Source organism: Oncorhynchus nerka, linkage group LG9b (assembly GCF_034236695.1).
Source record: "Oncorhynchus nerka isolate Pitt River linkage group LG9b, Oner_Uvic_2.0, whole genome shotgun sequence".
NCBI lineage: Eukaryota > Metazoa > Chordata > Actinopteri > Salmoniformes > Salmonidae > Oncorhynchus > Oncorhynchus nerka.
In genome coordinates this window covers 42,108,225-42,129,576 of record NC_088424.1, presented here as the reverse complement: position 1 = coordinate 42,129,576, position 21,352 = coordinate 42,108,225, and the positions used below count along the sequence as shown (strand labels likewise).

The 21,352-nt window shown below is 45.5% G+C and overlaps 1 protein-coding gene across 2 annotated transcripts in view; it reads right to left on the bottom strand.

The window, feature by feature from the left end:
- The window catches only part of LOC115114031 (kin of IRRE-like protein 1), a 98,424-nt gene that overhangs the window by 9,461 nt on the left and 67,611 nt on the right, over nucleotides 1-21,352 (bottom strand). For both annotated transcript variants that reach the window (XM_065013717.1, XM_065013718.1), the window contains exons 2-10: nucleotides 18,047-18,196; nucleotides 11,268-11,417; nucleotides 10,844-11,001; nucleotides 10,194-10,344; nucleotides 9,620-9,725; nucleotides 8,333-8,481; nucleotides 5,514-5,641; nucleotides 4,336-4,462; nucleotides 248-348 (exon numbers count right to left, since the gene is read on the bottom strand). In XM_065013717.1, the coding sequence (XP_064869789.1) occupies nucleotides 248-348; nucleotides 4,336-4,462; nucleotides 5,514-5,641; nucleotides 8,333-8,481; nucleotides 9,620-9,725; nucleotides 10,194-10,344; nucleotides 10,844-11,001; nucleotides 11,268-11,417; nucleotides 18,047-18,196 (1,220 nt within the window). The remainder of the gene's footprint in view (nucleotides 1-247; nucleotides 349-4,335; nucleotides 4,463-5,513; nucleotides 5,642-8,332; nucleotides 8,482-9,619; nucleotides 9,726-10,193; nucleotides 10,345-10,843; nucleotides 11,002-11,267; nucleotides 11,418-18,046; nucleotides 18,197-21,352) is intronic.

The following is a 21,352-nucleotide window of genomic DNA, read 5'->3' as shown; positions in this document are numbered from 1 at the left end:
CCCTCTCTCACAATATCCATCAACCTCATGTCATCCCCTCTCACACAACCCCTTGACATCAGTACAGTTCTCATTCATTCACTCTCTCTTGTCTTTGATCTGAATGTACTTACAAAGCCTTACAATTCACAAGCAATTATAACATATACAAAGCATTTATAAGCATTTATAAAGGGATATACATTAAAGTTATTATAAAGTGTTACAGATATTTCCCAGGAAATTTCCCAGAATTCACTTCACTCACAATCTTGTCAGGTGGAGGGGTGCTGGCAATGTAGCACTTGACCTCCCCTCTCTCCCCTCTCATTGCGTACTGGACTGGTTCGCTGGAGATGATGGGAGGGCCTGGGGGGGAGAGACAGATAGGATGTAATTTCAGCTATATACACTCCAGTCATGACAGAACGTCTGATAATGAGTGGAAATTGAGCGGTGGAAGAGGTAATTAGTCGTTTAAATCTTCGTCATGGTTCTTATTATTAGTATCTTTCTTTAACACGCTCGTCCTTTTACACCGTTGAAGCTAGAAACGTCATTCAAACGTTCAATTTTTCAGACTATTCAGGCTTGTATACAACTTTTTTAAATTTTTTATATATATATATATTTGATACTTTTTCAACTATTAAGCTTTTTGTCCTTCATCCACTTTCATGGGATTTCCTCTGGATTCTATAGGGCCCATTGTGACATCATCACTCCCAACATGATATTCTATTCACTGTACATAATGTCACTTTTGACACATAGCAGTGAATTTTGACCACTTTCCCAAAAACGTTAGAGGGTATAAAATCTCCCCCTGCTTCTCTGCTACTCAAATCTGAAAATCGTAACAAAAAATATCTGATACCAATATCATCTAATAATAATAATAATCTAATAATACACCTTTTTTAGTAACCACATACATATTTCAAACAACTGAAATTTGTACAATTTTCGCAGCACTTTAGACAAAAACCTGGGTGTGCACTACACGATTTAGCTGTCCCAGACACATTTTTGAGATCGGAGACAAAAATCCCCATGTTGTTGCCTACTCGAGTTGTGTGGCTGTCACCGACGCCTGTTTCATGTGAGCCGGTCAGAGACCTACTGAGGGCTACTGATCCCGTCTTTGAGCCCAGACACACTGATGCTTTCAAACGTTTGTTATTTGAGATATACAACAACAAGTTTTGAGACCGGTGATCAGCAATAGCCAATGAGAGCCGGAGAAGAAACCAATAGCCAATGAGAGCCGGAGAAGAAACCAATAGCCAATGAGAGCCGGAGAAGAAACCAATAGCCAATGAGAGCACGCCGGAGAAGAAACCAATAGCCAATGAGAGCACGCCGGAGAAGAAACCAATAGCCAATGAGAGCACGCCGGAGAAGAAACCAGTGAGATGATGGCGTTGTTTCACATCACCCATGAGAGATGACTACTACTAGTATGTGTTTGTACAGTACTTGCCTTTAACCAAAGCGTCAAATCCTTACAGCTCTGAAGTTCACAAGAAATCGTATTAATTTCAAAATGTTAGCTAGATATTTCAACTCTGTAGGGCAAGTGTGAATTACTGACTGAAAACGTTTATGAGACTGCTTTGAGCCACAGCTTGTTCTAGCTACGATAACAATCTAATCACATAATTGTTTTTGTGAGACCGAATGGTATGGAGAATCCTCACCACCAAGTGATGGATCTTATAGTGTGTGACCCTCACCACCAAGTGATGGATCTTATAGTGTGTGACCCTCACCACCAAGTGATGGATCTTACAGTGTGTGACCCTCACCACCAAGTGATGGATCTTACAGTGTGTGACCCTCACCACCAAGTGATGGATCTTACAGTGTGTGACCCTCACCACCAAGTGATGGATCTTACAGTGTGTGACCCTCACCACCAAGTGATGAATCTTACAGTGTGTGACCCTCACCACCAAGTGATGGATCTTACAGTGTGTGACCCTCACCACCAAGTGATGGATCTTATAGTGTGTGACCCTCACCACCAAGTGATGGATCTTACAGTGTGTGACCCTCACCACCAAGTGATGGATCTTACAGTGTGTGACCCTCACCACCAAGTGATGGATCTTATAGTGTGTGACCCTCACCACCAAGTGATGGATCTTACAGTGTGTGACCCTCTGTGCCAGACCGTTTACTGTGCTCATCTCTACGTTGACAAGACAATAAACTACAGGAAAGAATGGTCCTTTTAAATCTAAATCAAATCAAATTTGACTTGTCACATGTGCCAAATACAACAGGTGTAGGTAGACATTACCATGGAATGCTTACTTAATAACCAACAATACAAGAGCTTTAAAAAGTAAGAAAAATGTTGATAGTAATGTGAGTGTCTCAGCAATGTTAGGATTTAGAAAATCGTGCAGTGTACATCTGGCGTTAGAGGGTCTAAAAATCTTGGTCTACTTCTCTACTATTTAAATCTGGAATCAGAACAGAATGATCTGCTTCCAATAAAGAATGACAGCTGTTTGTCAGAGTTTAAAGTGACGAAAAGCCGCTAGCTATCGCCAGTTAACAGCTCTCTCATGTCTCGTCACCGAGCAGCCCAAACGCAACCATTGCTATGGAAACCAATGCATTTCAACGAAAAAAGGGCCACAGACTAGAAGGGTAAAAAAATTAAGAATTCTAGACCTACGTCCTCTTTCGCCGTTTAAGCTTTCAACTCCAAACCAACGTTGAGATGTTCAGACTGACCATAACTAGATCTTAAATTGCTTGCCTAAAGACTTTTTGATACTATATATACATTCTGAACTATAATCATGAATACATTTCATAAATTAACATGGGTTTGAATGAGAACCACGGAATACAGAAGTAACTATTCAAAATGGTCCTGCTCCTTAGCCAATTAAGCTACAAAACAAAGTTTAAAACATTCAGCCTATCCTAACTTCAAATTCTTAAAAATCTGCACCAGCTATAACTACGTAAATGTGTATAAATGAGCATAAAATAACTAACCAACAGTAACTGTTGAACCGTTCAAGCTAGATACACCAAACCAACGTTCACATGTTCAGGCCATCCTATCCACTGCCACAAAAACAAATGTAAAGAGTTAAAGAAAGTCCCACCATGTTTATTCACAGCAAATGACCATCTAGTTGTAACATAGCAGTAGTATCAGGGCCTGTATTCATTTAGGGGGGAATTCTGACTTGAGTTAAACTCGGGGGAATGGAATGTGATTCCCTTATTATGCACTTTTCTCTCTCTACTGTATTCTGACATTGAACTTAAGCATGAGAATAGCATGATATTCACCAGTTATTCGTTTGGGGTGGAGATTGAACAACGACTGAATCGTCCCCTTAGCATCTCAGAGTAGTAGCGCTGATCTAGGATAATTGTTGCCTTTTTAGATTATAATAAATTGACAAAGGGGACCTGATCCCAGATCAGCACTTCTACTCTGAGACCCTTTTTGAATGTGGGCCTGTTGACGGGGACGGCCGATGTCCTTCACAAAAAAAGTTTTTTACTAAAAAAACTGAAACGGTTTCTTCCAAACTTTGATATTTATTTTCAATATATAAATAGAAAAAAGGCTTCAAAATGGCAAAAACAAGGACTAAAAGATGAATAGAATAAAATAATAATCCTCACTGGTCTATCGTAGTTTACCACTCTCATTCCCTGGTACACTCCCATAAACATTTAAACAGGTGTAGCTCATTAGCTCAATTAGTGGGCGAGACCTACAATGACCTCTTTAGCCAATAGCAACTCAGACAAACAGTCAATTACTAGACACTTAACTGTTTCATGTAAAATGGTGGAATGAGATCTCTATGTCATGATACTACATAGTCCTGCGGTAGACAGCTTCTCACTGCAGACAACGAGCATCTGCCCTCTGCACCATAGAATACACTGTTTCTGCAAAATGTTTTAATTTATTTTCAATAAATATATTCATAGGAAAAAAGGCTTAAAAATGGCAAAGAGTTAAAAATGTAAAAAGCACGGACTAAAAGATTACCATGAAATGGTAATAGAAAACAGAGCCCTATACATAAATAAACAGATCGCAAAACTTGTGGAAAATTATTAGTCTTTTAAATGAGGATGTGTTCACATGGTCCCAGGGCCCAGAAGTAGTAACAGTAGAATCAAAAGGATATTCATGTTAGAAGTGACACTGTGCTGTGTGTGTGTGTGTGTGTGTGTGTGTGTGTGTGTGTGTGTGTGTGTGTGTGTGTGTGTGTGTGTGTGTGTGTGTGTGTGTGTGTGTGTGTGTGCGTGCGTGCGTGTGTGTGTGTGTGTGTGTGTACTGTACACAGCTGTGCTGTAACTGACCGTTGACTGTAAGAGTGACCTCAGTCTCTCCCACTCCGATCCTGGGGACGATGGCCTTACACACGTACTGCCCCGCATCCACCTGGCTCACTGACTTCAGGACCAGCTCCTCGTTGTTACTGAGGACCTGAGAGCAGTACACACACACACACACACACACACGAGGGAGGGAGGTTTGATGGAAGCAAGTTGTAAAAGGAGAGAGAGAGATATTTAATTCATAAAACATGTTGATTTTCACAGCCGCAGGCTCCATTAAAGTTCCTGTAGTTGTTCTTAATTCGCTATAATGCATTAATAAAATATTTATGGAACAGTTCAACATTAGGAGGGTTTAAAACCCAACTGGGCATGGGGGGTAGTCTTAAGGTTGGAGGGGAGGGTAGTCTTAGGGTTGGAGGGGGAGGGTAGTCTTAGGGTTGGAGGGGGGTAGTCTTAGGGTTGGAGGGGGTAGTCTTAAGGTTGGAGGGGGGAGGGTAGTCTTAGGGTTGGAGTGGGGGAGGGTAGTCTTAGGGTTGGAGGGGGTAGTCTTAGGGTTGGAGGGGGAGGGTAGTCTTAGGGTTGGAGGGGGGTAGTCTTAGGGTTGGAGGGGAGGGTAGTCTTAGGGTCGGAGGGGAGGGTAGTCTTAGGGTCGGAGGGGGTAGTCTTAGGGTTGGAGGGGGAGGGTAGTCTTAGGGTCGGAGGGGGGTAGTCTTAGGGTTAGAGGGGAGGGGGTAGTCTAGGGTCGGAGGGGGTAGTCTTAGGGTTAGAGGGGGAGGGGGATAGTCTTCGGGTCGGAGTGAGTATAAAGTACAGGAGGGACAAGGTTCAACGCTGAGTAACGGCAATATTGACTTATGATGATTACCAGTACCTAAATGTAAAGAGTACCGGCATACAAAATAAGTTACATCCAGCACCTATTTCACTCCAATTCAAGCACTTGTAGCATGGATAAGGGCTTCAGGATATGGGCTTCAGGATATGGGGTTTCTGGGACCAGGAGAGCAGCAGAGTAGGGGTCAATTCAACTTCAATTCCAGTAAATTCAGGAGGTATACCGAAATTCCAATTTCTCCCAAAAATGATCATAGACAAGCATTGAGAAAAATAGTTTCAGTTCACTTCCTGAATTGACTTTATTGAAAAGGAATTGACCCAAAGCGAGGATCTATAGCAGAGGACTTGTCAGTTCTCACCATGCTAGAGCCCTTCTTGGTCCAGGTGAGTGTAAGAGGAGGGTTCCCGGTCCACTTGCAGTTGAGTTTGGCGTCAGAGTCCATGTCCACCGTAATCGGAGTGGGCGCCCCCTTCAGGATAGGACCATCTGACAGACAGACAGATACAGTCGTTAGACAGGTATATAGACAGACCAATATATGTATATAGTAGAAACAGATGGACAGACAGACAGACAGACAGACAGACAGACAGACAGACAGACAGACAGACAGACAGACAGACAGACAGACAGACAGACAGACAGACAGACAGATAGACAGACAGACAGACAGACAGACAGACAGACAGACAGAGTAGATGCAGTGCTTTCAGAAGGTATTCAGACCCCTTGACTTTTTCCACATTTTGTGACATTACAGTCTTATTCTAAAATGTATTAAATATTTAGCTTTGGTATAAAATCTACACACAATACCCCAAAGTGAAAACACGTTTTTAGAAAATGTTGTACATTTATTAACGATAAAAAACAGAAATAGCTTATTTACATAAGTATTCAGACCCTTTGCTATGATACTCGAAATTGAGCTCAGGTGCATCCTATTTCCATTGATCATCCTTGAGATGTTTCTACAACTTGATTGGAGTCCTGTGGTAAATAAAATATAATTGATTGGACATGATTCGGAAAGGCAAACACTTGTTTATATAAGGTCCCATAGTTGACAGTGCATGTCAGAGAAAAGCCCCGGCATGACGTCGAAGGAATTCTCCGTAGAGCTCCGAGACAGGATTGTGGCGAGGCACAGATTTAGGGAAGGGTACCAAAACATTTCTGCAGCACTGTAGGTCCCAAAGAACACAGTGGCCTCCATCATTCTTAAATGTAAGAAGTTTGGAACCACCAAGACTCTTTCTAGAGCTGGCCGCCAGGCAAAACTGAGCAATCTGGGGAGAAGGGCCTTGGTCATGGAGGTGACCAAGAACCAGATGGTCACTCTGACAGAGCTCTAGAGTTCCTCTGTGGAGATGGGAGAACCTTTCAGAAGAACAACCAACTGCAGCATTCTACCAATCAGGCCTTTATGGTAGAGTGGCCAGACGGAAGCCACTCCTCAGTAAAAGGCACATGACAGCCCGCTTGAAGTTTGCCAAAGGGCACCTAAAGGACTCTCAGACCATGAGAAACAAGGAAAACCTGCTCCTCTCTGGTCTGAAACCAAGATTGAACTCTTTGACCTCAATGCAAAGCATCACGTCTGGAAGAAACTTGGCACCATCCCTATGGTGAAGTATGGTGGTGGCAGCATCATTCTGTGGGAATGTTTTTCAGCGGCAGGGACTAGTCAGGATTGAGGGAAAGATGAACGGGGCAAAGTATAGCAAGATCCTTGATGAAAACCTGCTCCAGAGTGCTCAGGACCTCAGACCGGGGCGAAGGTTCCCCTTCCAACAGGACAACGACCCTAAGCACACAAAGACAACGCAGGAGTGGCTTTGGGACAAGTCTCTGAATGTCCTTGAGTGGCCCAGCCAGAGCCCGAACATCTCTGGAGAGACCTAAAAAAATATCTGTGCAGCGCCGCTCCCCATCCAACCTGACAGAGCTTGAAGATCTGCAGAGAAGAATGGGAGAAACTCCCCAAATACAGATGTTCCAAGCTTGTAGTGTCATACCCAAGAACACTCAATGCTGTAATCACTGTCAAAGGTGCTTCAACAAAGTACTGAGTAAAGGGTCTGAATACTTATGTAAATGTTATATTTCCGTGGATTTTCATTCATACATTTGCAAAAATGTCTAAAAACCTGTTTTTGCTTTGTCATTATGAGGTATTGTGTGTGAGGGAGAAAAAAACAACAACAATTTGATCCGTTTCAGAATAAGGCTGTAACGTAACAAAATGTGGATAAAGTCAACGGGTCTGAACACTTTCTGAATACACCGTAGATCTGTTGATCTGGCTGAGGAGCATAAAGAACATCATAATGCTCGAGCTGACGGTTCCACGGGAGGATGAGAGGATCGAGGAAGTACCCGGCACTGTACAGACAAGGGAATGGAAGGTCTGTCGGTGGAGGTTGGGGCAAGAGGTTTCCCAGGTCAGTTTCTGTGGAGGGCACTAAGTATCCTCAGAGTAAAAGGAGCACCGAGGAAGAAGATCGCACAGCTGGGCAGGAGGTAGAGAGAGCATCACATTGGCTGTGGCTGAAGTGGGAGGAGCAAGGGTTAAGCCACCTGGTTCAGTTCGGGCCTAATCAACGCAATCATCACACCCTTTGGAAGGTGTAGTGAGAATCATCGAAACACCTAATGAAGAGGGGACCTCACCTGAGGATGAGCCAGGAGCAGCACAACTGCAGGTAAAATGATGGATACTGTACAGTGGAGGCTGCTGAGGGGAGGACGGCTCATAATAATGGCTGGAACGGAGTGAATGGAACGGCGTCAAACACATGGAAACCATGGAAACCTTGTGTTTGATGTATTGGATACCATTCCACCTGTCCCGCTCCAGCCATTACCACGAGCCCGTCCTCCCCAATTCAGGTGCCACCAACCTCCTGTGGTGCGGTAGTAGGAAGACACAGGAAGACAGGTATACAGGCAGACGAACTGACGGACGGACAGAAAGACAGACACAGTAGACAAGAAAGCAGACAGACAGACAGACTAATATGCTATGCAGTCTCAGTCTCCTGCCTGTTTATCTGGAGGTATGGAACTAGAAATGTCATGTCTGGGTGATGTTGGTCTTCACATGTAAATGCATGAGCTGTGGAAATGAATTTTATTTTCGGAGGACAATCAAATCTATCTAATGGTCAGACTCACAGTGTACGTTGACCAGGATGCTGAGGTTGGTGTGTCCCACAGCGTTAAAGACTGAGCAGGAGACAGGCTCGGTGTGGAAGGAATGGTCTGCTGTAGTCACAAACACACTGTCTCTCATCCCCTCCAGGAGAACACCACCCTTCGCCCACCTGAGAGACACACACACAGGTGGAACAGCCTCATCAACACATACTGATCTTATATGTTCACATATCATAGACACACACTATCAGACACACTATCAGACACACTAACAGACACACTAACAGACACACTATCAGACACACTATCAGACACACTATCAGACACACTATCAGACACACTAACAGACAGACTATCAGACACACTATCAGACACACTATCAGACACACTAACAGACACACTAACAGGCCCATTAACAGACACATTAACAGACACACTAACAGACACACTAACAGACACACTAACAGGCCCATTAACAGACACATTAACAGACACACTAACAGACACATTAACAGACACATTATCACAGGTAGTATTCACTAGATGCCAAGTAGAAGAAAACTAACAAACAGGGAAATGCTTGTTTTTGGGATTCTGTTACAAAGTATTTTGTTATGTTTTGCTGCTACAGTGCACACTAATGAATATCACCCATCAAACACACTACTGAATACCACCCATCAAACACACTACTGAATACCCCCCATCAAACACACTACTGAATACCACCCATCAAACACACTACTGAATACCACCCATCAAACACACTACTGAATACCCCCCATCAAACACACTACTGAATACCACCCATCAAACACACTACTGAATACCCCCCATCAAACACACTACTGAATACCCCCATCAAACACACTACTGAATACCACCCATCAAACACACTACTGAATACCACCCATCAAACACACTACTGAATACCCCCCATCAAACACACTACTGAATACCACCCATCAAACACACTACTGAATACCACACCTCAAACACACTACTGAATACCACACCTCAAACACACTACTGAATACCACCCATCAAACACACTACTGAATACCACCCATCAAACACACTCTGAATAACCCCCATCAAACACACTCTGAATACCCCCCATCAAACACACTACTGAATACCACACCTCAAACACACTACTGAATACCACCCATCAAACACACTACTGAATACCCCCCATCAAACACACTCTGAAGACCCCCCATCAAACACACTCTGAATACCCCCATCAAACACACTACTGAACACCACCCAGAAAACACACTTATCCAACAGACTCCCACTGACCGGATGCCCATGATGGGGGGGTTGGCGGTGGCCTGGCAGGAGAAGGTGACTCTCTCTCCCTCCAAAACAGACTGTGGCTCCATGGAGAGATTCACCTTGGGGGGGTCTGCAGGAGAGAGGGAAGGAGGGAGGGAGGGAGGAGGGGGAAGGAAGGAAGGAAGGAAGGAAGGAAGGAAGGAAGGAAGGAAGGAAAGAAAGAAAGAAAGAAAGAAAGAAAGAAAGAAAGAAAGAAAGAAAGAAAGAAAGAAAGAAAGAAGGAAGGAAGGAAGGAAGGAAGGAAGGAAGGAAGGAAAGAAGGAAGGAAGGAAGGAAGGAAGGAAGGAAGGAAGGAAGGAAGTAAGGAAGGAAGGAAGGAAGGAAGGAAGGAAGGAAGGAAGGAAGGAAGGAAGGAAGGAAGGAAGGAAAGAAGGAAGGAAGGAAGGAGAGGGAGGGAGGAAGAGGGAGGGATTAAATAAACCTGAAACACAGTCACACACTCATACCTTAAAACTATTAACATACACACCCTCCCACCACCCACACACACACACACACACACACACACACACACACACACACACACACACACACTTACGGTGGACGTTGAGGGTGACGGTGGTGCGTTTTCCCATGGGGACAGCCCGGTTGCTGGCCACACAGGTAAAGTTGCGTCCCGTGTCTTTGTCCTCTGGGATGATGGGTAGGAGGCTCCGGGTCGTCACTCTCTTTCTGTCTGGGAGAACCTCCTGGGGGGGAGGGAGGGAGATAGAGAGAGGGGGAGAGGGAGAGAGAGAGGGAGAGAGGAGGAGAGAGAGGGGGAAGATGAGGTAGAGAGAGGGGGTAGAGAGGGGGGGAGTAGAGAGAGAGGGGAGGATGGGGTAGAGAGAAGGAGGGATGGGGAGAGAGGGGAGGGAGATAGAGAGGGGGAGAGGGGAGAGAAAAGGGGGAGCGGGAGAAAGCGTAGACAGAGACAGAGAGGGAGGATGGGGTAGACAGAGGGGAGGATGGGGTAGACAGAGGGGAGGATGGGGTAGACAGAGGGGAGGATGGGGTAGACAGAGCGGGAGGATGGGGTAGACAGAGGGGGAGGATGGGGTAGACAGAGGGGGAGGATGGGGTAGACAGAGGGGGAGAGGGAGAAAAGGGAGAGAGGGAGGACAGGGTGGAGCCAGCAAAAGGTGTATTTAGTGATAAAACATCAAATATGTCAACGTGCAGCGGTCTGCATATCTGTGTGTGACTCACGGTGGAACTAAAGGCTCCCTCCAGGGCCACCCCATCCCGCTGCCACTCGATGAGGGCCAGTGGCTTGGCCCCGCGGGACACACAGCTCAGGTTGTACGAGGCATTGGCTCTCAGCAGGATCTCTGGAAAGCCCTCGATCACTGGGTCATCAGGAGGAACTGTAGGACAACACAATAAAACACACACACCGCGTATTCACTACAACACACGCAGAGAGATGAACACACACGCTGCATATACACTACAACAGACATACTGTACAGTCACACACAGCACTGGACACACACACTGACACACAGACACTCACAGACTGCACTAGATACACACACTCCACATAATAATACACAGTCACACACTGGACACACACTCACTCTTGACACACACAGTCACACACTGCAGTGGACACACACAGATAGACACTCACTGAGGATGGTGAGTTTGGCTCTCCGGGAGCGCAGGGCAGCCTCCGTGGCCTGGCACTCATACAGGGAGTCATCAGACAGGGCAGCAGTAGAGATCTCCAGGTTGTACTGGCCCACGTCTATCACCCGCAGCACACGGTACCTGGGCCAGGCTAGGACAGAAAGAGACAGAGAGAGAGATACTGTACCCCTGCAGCACACAGTACCTGGGCCAGGCTAGGACAGAGAGAGACAGAGAGAGAGATACTGTACCCCTGCAGCACACGGTACCTGGGCCAGGCTAGGACAGAGAGAGACAGAGAGAGAGATACTGTAACCCTGCAGCACACGGTACCTGGGCCAGGCTAGGACAGAGAGAGACAGAGAGAGATACTGTACCCCTGCAGCACACGGTACCTGGGCCAGGCTAGGACAGAGAGAGACCGAGAGAGATACTGAACATGTATACCTGCAGCACACGGTACCTGGGCCAGGCTAGGACAGAGAGAGACAGAGAGAGATACTGTACATGTATACCTGCAGCACACGGTACCTGGGCCAGGCTAGGACAGAGAGAGACAGAGAGATACTGAACATGTATACCTGCAGCACACGGTACCTGGGCCAGGCTAGGACAGAGAGAGACAGAGAGAGATACTGTACATGTATACCTGCAGCACACGGTACCTGGGCCAGGCTAGGACAGAGAGAGACAGAGAGAGATACTGTACATGTATACCTGCAGCACACGGTACCTGGGCCAGGCTAGGACAGAGAGAGACAGAGAGAGATACTGTACATGTATACCTGCAGCACACGGTACCTGGGCCAGGCTAGGACAGAGAGAGAGATACTAATAATAATAATGGTGTTCCAAAAAAGGTCCAGTTGCCAGGACCACAAATACAAATTCCATCTAGACACTGTTGCCCTAGAGCACACAAAAAACTATACATACCTTGGCCTAAACATCAGCGCCACAGGTAACTTCCACAAAGCTGTGAACGATCTGAGAGACAAGGCAAGAAGAGCATTCTATGCCATCAAAAGAAACATAAATTTCAACATACCAATTAGGATTTGGCTAAAAATACTTGAATCAGTCATAGAGCCCATTGCCCTTTATGGTTGTGAGGTCTGGGGTCCGCTCACCAACCAAGACTTCACAAAATGGGACAAACACCAAATTGAGACTCTGCACGCAGAATTCTGCAAAAATATCCTCCGTGTACAACGTAAAACACCAAATAATGCATGCAGAGCAGAATTAGGCCGATACCCACTAATTATCAAAATCCAGAAAAGAGCCGTTAAATTCTACAACCACCTAAAAGGAAGCGATTCACAAACCTTCCATAACAAAGCCATCACCTACAGAGAGATGAACCTGGAGAAGAGTCCCCTAAGCAAGCTGGTCCTGGGGCTCTGTTCACAAACACAAACACACCCTACAGAGCCCCAGGACAACAGCACAATTAGACCCAACCAAATCATGAGAAAACAAAAAGATAATTACTTAACACATTGGAAAGAATTAACAAAAAAACAGAGCAAACTAGAATGCTATTTGGCCCTACACAGAGAGTACACAGCGGCAGAATACCTGACCACTGTGACTGACCCAAAATTAAGGAAAGCTTTGACTATGTACAGACTCAGTGAGCATAGCCTTGCTATTGAGAAAGGCCGCCGTAGGCAGACATGGCTCTCAAGAGAAGACAGGCTATGTGCTCACTGCCCACAAAATGAGGTGGAAACTGAGCTGCACTTCCTAACCTCCTGCCCAATGTATGACCATATTAGAGAGACATATTTCCCCCAGATTACACAGATCCACAAAGAATTCGAAAACAAATCCAATTTTGAAAAACTCCCATATCTTTTGGGTGAAATTCCACAGTGTGCCATCACAGCAGCAATATTTGTGACCTGTTGCCACGAGAAAAGGGCAACCAGTGAAGAACAAACACCATTGTAAATACAACCCATATTTATGCTTATTCATTTTATCTTGTGTCCTTTAACTATTTGTACATTGTATATATATATATAATATGACATTTGTAATGTCTTTACAGTTTTGAAACTTCTGTATGTGTAATGTTTACTGTTAATTTTTGTTGTTTTTCACTTTATATATTCACTTTGTATGTTGTCTACCTCACTTGCTTTGGCAATGTTAACACATGTTTCCCATGCCAATAAAGCCCTTGAATTGAATTGAATTGAATTGATACTGTAACCCTGTAGCACACGGTACCTGGGCCAGGCTAGGACAGAGAGAGAGAGAGAGAGAGAGAGATACTGTACCCCTGCAGCACACGGTACCTGGGCCAGGCTAGGACAGAGAGAGACAGAGAGAGAGATACTGTACCCCTGCAGCACACGGTACCTGGGCCAGGCTAGGACAGAGAGAGACAGAGAGAGAGATACTGTACCCCTGCAGCACACGGTACCTGGGCCAGGCTAGGACAGAGAGAGAGATACTGTACCCCTGCAGCACACGGTACCTGGGCCAGGCTAGGACAGAGAGAGAGAGAGAGATACTGTACCCCTGCAGCACACGGTACCTGGGCCAGGCTAGGACAGAGAGAGACAGAGAGAGAGATATTGTACCCCTGCAGCACACGGTACCTGGGCCAGGCTAGGACAGAGAGAGACAGAGAGAGAGATACTGTACCCCTGCAGCACACAGTACCTGGGCCAGGCTAGGACAGAGAGAGACCGAGAGAGAGAGATACTGTACATGTATACCTGCAGCACACAGTACCTGGGTCACACTGAGACGACAGATTTACATAGAAAATAAATACATTTAAATGAAGATCTATGAAGATAGCAGCACATTGTACATCTGAGAGAATGAACACACATTTTCATTCACATAGAGAAACAGACTCTCATAACATCATACAGGGGGCCATTCCAAACACTAGATGGCAGAATTAAGTCTGGAAGCACCCTTGAATTATGACATCATCGATTTGGATTCCAAAGGGGACAAAAGTATTGGTCTGGATTACATCATGTCTGCCTGCCTCTACCTACCAGCAGCATAGCAACCATCAGAACCAGCAGCATAGCAACCATCAGAGAGGTGAACGCCAAGGAGCACAATTAATGTATATGTGTGTGTGTGTATGCGTGCATCCTTGCGAGCGTATGTGTGTACTCGTGTGTGTGTGTCAAAATCAAATCAAATCCAATTTTATTTGTCACATACACATGGTTAGCAGATGTTAATGCGAGTGTAGCGAAATGCTGGTGCTTCTAGTTCCGACAATGCAGTAATAACCAACAAGTAATCTAACTAACAATTTCAAAACTACTGTCTTATACACAGTGTAAGGGGATAAAGAATATGTACATAAGGATATATGAATGAGTGATGGTACAGAGCAGCATAGGCAAGATACAGTAGATGGTATCGAGTACAGTATATACATATGAGATGAGTATGTAAACTAAGTGGCATAGTTAAAGTGGCTAGAGATACATGTATTACATAAGGATGCAGTCGATGATATAGAGTACAGTATATACGTATGCATATGAGATGAATAATGTAGGGTAAGTAACATTATATAAGGTAGCATTGTTTAAAGTGGCTAGTGATATATTTACATCATTTCCCATCAATTCCCATTATTAAAGTGGCTGGAGTTGAGTCAGTGTCAGTGTCAGTGTGTTGGCAGCAGCCACTCAATGTTAGTGGTGGCTGTTTAACAGTCTGATGGCCTTGAGATGGAAGCTGTTTTTCAGTCTCTCGGTCCCAGCTTTGATGCACCTGTACTGACCTCGCCTTCTGGATGATAGCGGGGTGAACAGGCAGTGGCTCGGGTGGTTGATGTCCTTGATGATCTTTATGGCCTTCCTGTAACATCGGGTGGTGTAGGTGTCCTGGAGGGCAGGTAGTTTGCCCCCGGTGATGCGTTGTGCAGATCTCACTACCCTCTGGAGAGCCTTACGGTTGAGGGCGGAGCAGTTGCCGTACCAGGCGGTGATACAGCCCGCCAGGATGCTATCGATTGTGCATCTGTAGAAGTTTGTGAGTGCTTTTGGTGACAAGCCGAATTTCTTCAGCCTCCTGAGGTTGAAGAGGCGCTGCTGCACCTTCTTCACGATGCTGTCTGTGTGAGTGGACCAGTTCAGTTTGTCTGTGATGTGTATGCCGAGGAACTTAAAACTTGCTACCCTCTCCACTACTGTTCCATCGGTGTGGATAGGGGGTGTTCCCTCTGCTGTTTCCTGAAGCCCACAATCATCTCCTTAGTTTTGTTGACGTTGAGTGTGAGGTTATTTTCCTGACACCACACTCCGAGGGCCCTCACCTCCTCCCTGTAGGCCGTCTCGTCGTTGTTGGTAATCAAGCCTACCACTGTTGTGTCGTCCACAAACTTGATGATTGAGTTGGAGGCGTGCGTGGCCACGCAGTCGTGGGTGAACAGGGAGTACAGGAGAGGGCTCAGAACGCACCCTTGTGGGGCCCCAGTGTTGAGGATCAGCAGGGAGGAGATGTTGTTGCCTACCCTCACCACCTGGGGGCGGCCCGTCAGGAAGTCCAGTACCCAGTTGCACAGGGCGGGTCGAGACCCAGGGTCTCGAGCTTGATGACGAGCTTGGAGGGTACTATGGTGTTGAATGCCGAGCTGTAGTCGATGAACAGCATTCTCACATAGGTATTCCTCTTGTCCAGATGGGTTAGGGCAGTGTGCAGTGTGGTTGAGATTGCATCGTCTGTGGACCTATTTGGGCGGTAAGCAAATTGGAGTGGGTCTAGGGTGTCAGGTAGGGTGGAGGTGATATGGTCCTTGACTAGTCTCTCAAAGCACTTCATGATGACGGAAGTGAGTGCTACGGGGCGGTAGTCATTTAGCTCAGTTACCTTAGCTTTCTTGGGAACAGGAACAATGGTGGCCCTCTTGAAGCATGTGGGAACAGCAGACTGGTATAGGGATTGATTGAATATGTCCGTAAACACACCGGCCAGCTGGTCTGCGCATGCTCTGAGGGCGCGGCTGGGGATGCCGTCTGGGCCTGCAGCCTTGCGAGGGTTAACACGTTTAAATGTCTTACTCACCTCGGCTGCAGTGAAGGAGAGACCGCATGTTTTCGTTGCAGGCCGTGTCAGTGGCACTGTATTGTCCTCAAAGCGGGCAAAAAAAGTTATTTAGTCTGCCTGGGAGCAAGACATCCTGGTCCGTGACTGGGCTGGATTTCTTCTTGTAGTACGTGATTGACTGTAGACCCTGCCACATGCCTCTTGTGTCTGAGCCGTTGAATTGAGATTCTACTTTGTCTCTGTACTGACGCTTAGCTTGTTTGATAGCCTTGCGGAGGGAATAGCTGCACTGTTTGTATTCGGTCATGTTACCAGACACCTTGCCCTGATTAAAAGCAGTGGTTCGCGCTTTCAGTTTCACGCGAATGCTGCCATCAATCCACGGTTTCTGGTTAGGGAATGTTTTAATCGTTGCTATGGGAACGACATCTTCAACGCACGTTCTAATGAACTCGCACACCGAATCAGCGTATTCGTCAATATTGTTATCTGACGCAATACGAAACATATCCCAGTCCACGTGATGGAAGCAGTCTTGGAGTGTGGAGTCAGCTTGGTCGGACCAGCGTTGGACAGACCTCAGCGTGGGAGCCTCTTGTTTTAGTTTCTGTCTGTAGGCAGGGATCAACAAAATGGAGTCGTGGTCAGCTTTTCCGAAAGGGGGGCGGGGCAGGGCCTTATATGCGTCGCGGAAGTTAGAGTAACAATGATCCAAGGTTTTTCCACCCCCGCAATCGATATGCTGATAAAATTGAGGGAGTCTTGTTTTCAGATTAGCCTTGTTAAAATCCCCAGCTACAATGAATACAGCCTCCGGATAAATGGTTTCCAGTTTGCAAAGAGTTAAATAAAGTTTGTTCAGAGCCATCGATGTGTCTTCTTGGGGGGGGGATATATACGGCTGTGATTATAATCGAAGAGAATTCTCTTGGTAGATAATGCGGTCTACATTTGATTGTGAGGAATTCTAAATCAGGTGAACAGAAGGATTTGAGTTCTTGTATGTTTCTTTCATCACACCATGTCTCGTTCGCCATAAGGCATACGCCCCCGCCCCTCTTCTTACCAGAAAGATGTTTGTTCCTGTCGGCGCGATGCGTGGAGAAACCCGTTGGCTGCACCGCCTCGGAAAGCGTCTCTCCAGTGAGCCATGTTTCCGCGAAGCAAAGAACGTTACAGTCTCTGATGTCCCTCTGGAATGCTACCCCTGCTCGGATTTCATCAACCTTGTTGTCAAGAGACTGGACATTGGCAAGAAGAATGCTAGGGAGTGGTGCACGGTGTGCCCGTCTCCGGAGTCTGACCAGAAGACCGCCTCATTTCCCTCTTTTTCGGAGTCGTTTTTTTTTGGGGTCGCTGCATGGGATCCACTCCGTTGTCCTGTTTGAAATGCAGAACACAGGATCCGCGTCGCGAAAAACATATTCTTGGTCGTACTGATGGTGAGTTGACGCTGATCTTATATTCAGTAGTTCTTCTCGACTGTATGTAATGAAACCTAAGATGACCTGGGGTACTAATGTAAGAAATAACACGTAAAAAAAAAAAAACTGCATAGTTTCCTAGGAACGCGAAGCGAGGCGGCCATCTCTGTCGGCGTGTGTGTGTGTGTGTGTGTGCGTGTGTGCGTGCGTGTGTGTGTGTGTGTGCGCGCGTGCGTGCGTGCGTGCGTGCGTGCGTGCGTGCGTGTGTGTGTGTGTGTGTGTGTGTGTGTGAGTGTGTGTGTGTGTGTGCTCTCACCCTTGAGGCCCTCTCCGATGCCCAGTGCTAGTCCATCCTTGGTCCACTGTACGATGCCGCTGTAGTTGAAGACGACACAGGACAGAACCACCCGCCCCCCCAGAACAACAGACTGGTCTGCTGGCTCCTGAGAGAACCTCACAGTCCACACTGTCACATAGACAAAGATAAAGACATGGTTAGGCATGTGAATGTGTGTGTGTTCATGAGAGGTAGCATGACAAATTATCTTTATTCTACACAAATGTGTAAACACACTAACATATACAGTAGCCCCATTGGGCTCCCGAGTGGTGTAGTGGTCTAAGGCACTGCGTCTCAGTTCAAGAGGCGTCACTACAGACCCTGGTTTGTTTCCAATCTGTATCACAACCAGCCATGATCTGCTAAATGACTTAAATGTAAATGTAATGATTGGGAGTCCCATAGGGCCGCTCACAATTTGCCCAGCATCATCCGGGTTAGGGTTTGGCCAGGGTAGGCAGTCATTGTAAATTAGAATTTGTTCTTAACTGACTTGCCAAATTAAATGTTTGTATTTAGTTTAAATACAGTGACATAAGGAACATACTGTACCAGCAGGAGAACCAACATATTAACACCCATGTTTCCACATGTTTGCATCATCAGGTCATTTCATATTTCAGTCACACACACACACACACACATGCACTCTCTCTCTCTCTCTCTCTCTCTCTCTCTCTCATCGGAGTGCATGCTGGGAGTGAGTCGTCAAGCAGGAGTGATTGTGAGAGCGAATGGAATTTCTTTTCACTCTATCGGGTTGTTGTATATATATATATATATATTGATTAGGTTAGTTGTTTTAAGGGTATCTTGTTTAAACTATCACTAAGCACGTATAGGGGTGGTGGGATCTTTGAGGTTGGTTTTTCGCGAGGGCACAACCAGCGGGTGGGGCTGGTTGCAATGGCCACTCGCGGAAGTGTAGAGTTTGAAAAACTTAGTCGGAGGCATGGAGTAAAGATTCCTGCTGCGACAGGGTGTTCAGTGGAAGAATGTAGCTTGGCTGTGGGTGCAATCATTGGGTATGATAGCATCAAATCAGCCTCAAGGATGAATAGCGCTGTAGTGATATTCTTAGATTCAATTGAAAAGGTGAATAAGATAGTTGAGAGGGGTGTTGTGTTGCGGGAGACACAGACGCCCGGTATTTCCGCTTATGAATCTGGCGAAGAAAGTTATGCTTTCTAACGTGCCACCATTTGTTAGAGATGAAGTGTTAGAGCGAGAGTTATCTCGTCATGGTCAAATCGTATCTACAATAAAGAAGGTTCCTTTTGGATGCAAATCTCCGTTGTTGAAACATGTCGTGTCTCATAGGAGACAAGTGCATATGATTTTAAAAAAGGACGGAGATGAACTGAATTTAGCGTTCAGCTTTAAGATTGATGGATTTATATGCCCCAGTGGTGACAGTTGAGAGGGTATGTTTTTTAGAGACATTATCAAATAACATTGAGAAATGTAACAAAGAAGATTATTTATTTATTGCTGGGGATTTTAACTGCACAGTTAGCGATTTAGATAGAAATCACCAAGAACCTCATATAGCCTCAAATACTTTTTTTAAACGCCTCATTGTAACACATGAACTGTGTGCTATTTGGCGGAGTCAACATGGAGGAACAAGGCAGTACACCTGGGCGCATGTGAGAGAGAACATCATCTCTATGGCCAGGTTAGATAGGTTTTATGTTTTTGAGCATCAATCTCAGGTCTGTAAATCAAGTGTCATAACCCCAGTGGGATTTTCTGATCATTGTTTAATAACAGAGGTGGTGTTCATTAACGATGTAAAACCCAAAAGCGCATACTGGCATTTTAATATAACTTTATTGAGTGATGCTCACTTCAGGAACTGTTTCAGTTTTTTCTGGGAGAGGTGGAGGTCTCAAAAGGCCAGTTTTGTATCCCTTCAACAGTGGTGGGATATAGGGAAAATCCAGATTCAACAATTTTGTAATCAATACACGAGGAATGTCACCAAGGATATCACCAGATCAATGAAAGCCCTAGAGATTGAAATAGTGGAACTCATGACATTGGTTGAGACCACAGGAGATCGAGGCCATACTCAGGCCCTCAAGAGGAGAAAAGCTGCATTGGCAGACCTGCTGGGTATCAGAGCACAGGGGGCACTGGTGAGAAGTAAGTTTCAGGGAATATCTGAAATGGATGCCTCATCCAAATTTTTCTTTGGTTTAGAGAAAAAGAATGGACAAAGAAAAATGATTCATTGTCTCAAATCAGCTGTTGGACAAGAGCTCACTAGCCCTAGTGAAATTAGAAAGAGGGCAGTAGAGTTCTATTCTGAGCTCTACAAGTGTGAGTACAAAGAGGATAAAACAGTGACACAGCAGTTCTTTGATGGGCTCCCAAAGGTGGCTGCAGAAGCTCAGGTTGAGCTTGAGCAACCATTGTCCTTGCAGGATTTATACACTGCATTAAAAGGCATGGAAAATGGAAAGGCACCAGGCATTGATGGGCTTCCCGTTTACTTTTTTAAGTCTTTTTGGGCTATGTTGGGAGAGGATTGGTTAGAAGTAGTTAATGATAGTCTAACCGGAGGGTTACTACCAATAAGCTGCAGAAGGGCTGTCCTCACCCTACTGCCCAAAAAGGGTGACCCGAGGGAGGTGAAGAACTGGAGGCCGGTGGCTTTATTGTGCACTGATTATAAGATATTGTCAAAGGCTTTGTCCAACAGGCTGAGGGAGGTGATGGGGCAAATCATACATACGGATCAGTCCTACTGTGTTCCTGGCAGGCAGATAGGGGATAAAATTTCTCTGATTCATGATTTTTTGGACGTCTCTAGGGCTATTGGGTTGGATGCTGGTCTAATTTCAATTGATCAGGAAAAGGCATTTGACCGAGTTGAACATCAATATTTATGGCACACATTTGAGGCGTTTGGGTTCAGCTCTGGTTTTATTGCCATGATAAAGGTGTTATATGGTGACATTGAAAGTGTATTGAAAGTTAACGGTGGTTTGAGTGCTCCTTTTAAAGTGTGTAGAGGTATTAGGCAGGGATGTTCTTTGTCAGGAATGTTATATGCCATTGCTATAGAGCCACTACTAAATAGCATTAGAAGTCGCATTGCAGGGGTGTACCTTTCAGAGGATATTCCTCCTATTAGTCTCTCAGCCTATGCTAATGATGTAGTTGTGTTAGTGAAAAATCAAGCGGAGGTGGATAGCTTGAGTCTAATGGTTGATCGTTTTAGGGGAATATCCTCTGCAAAGGTAAATTGGGAAAAGAGTTGTGCGTTACAGATTG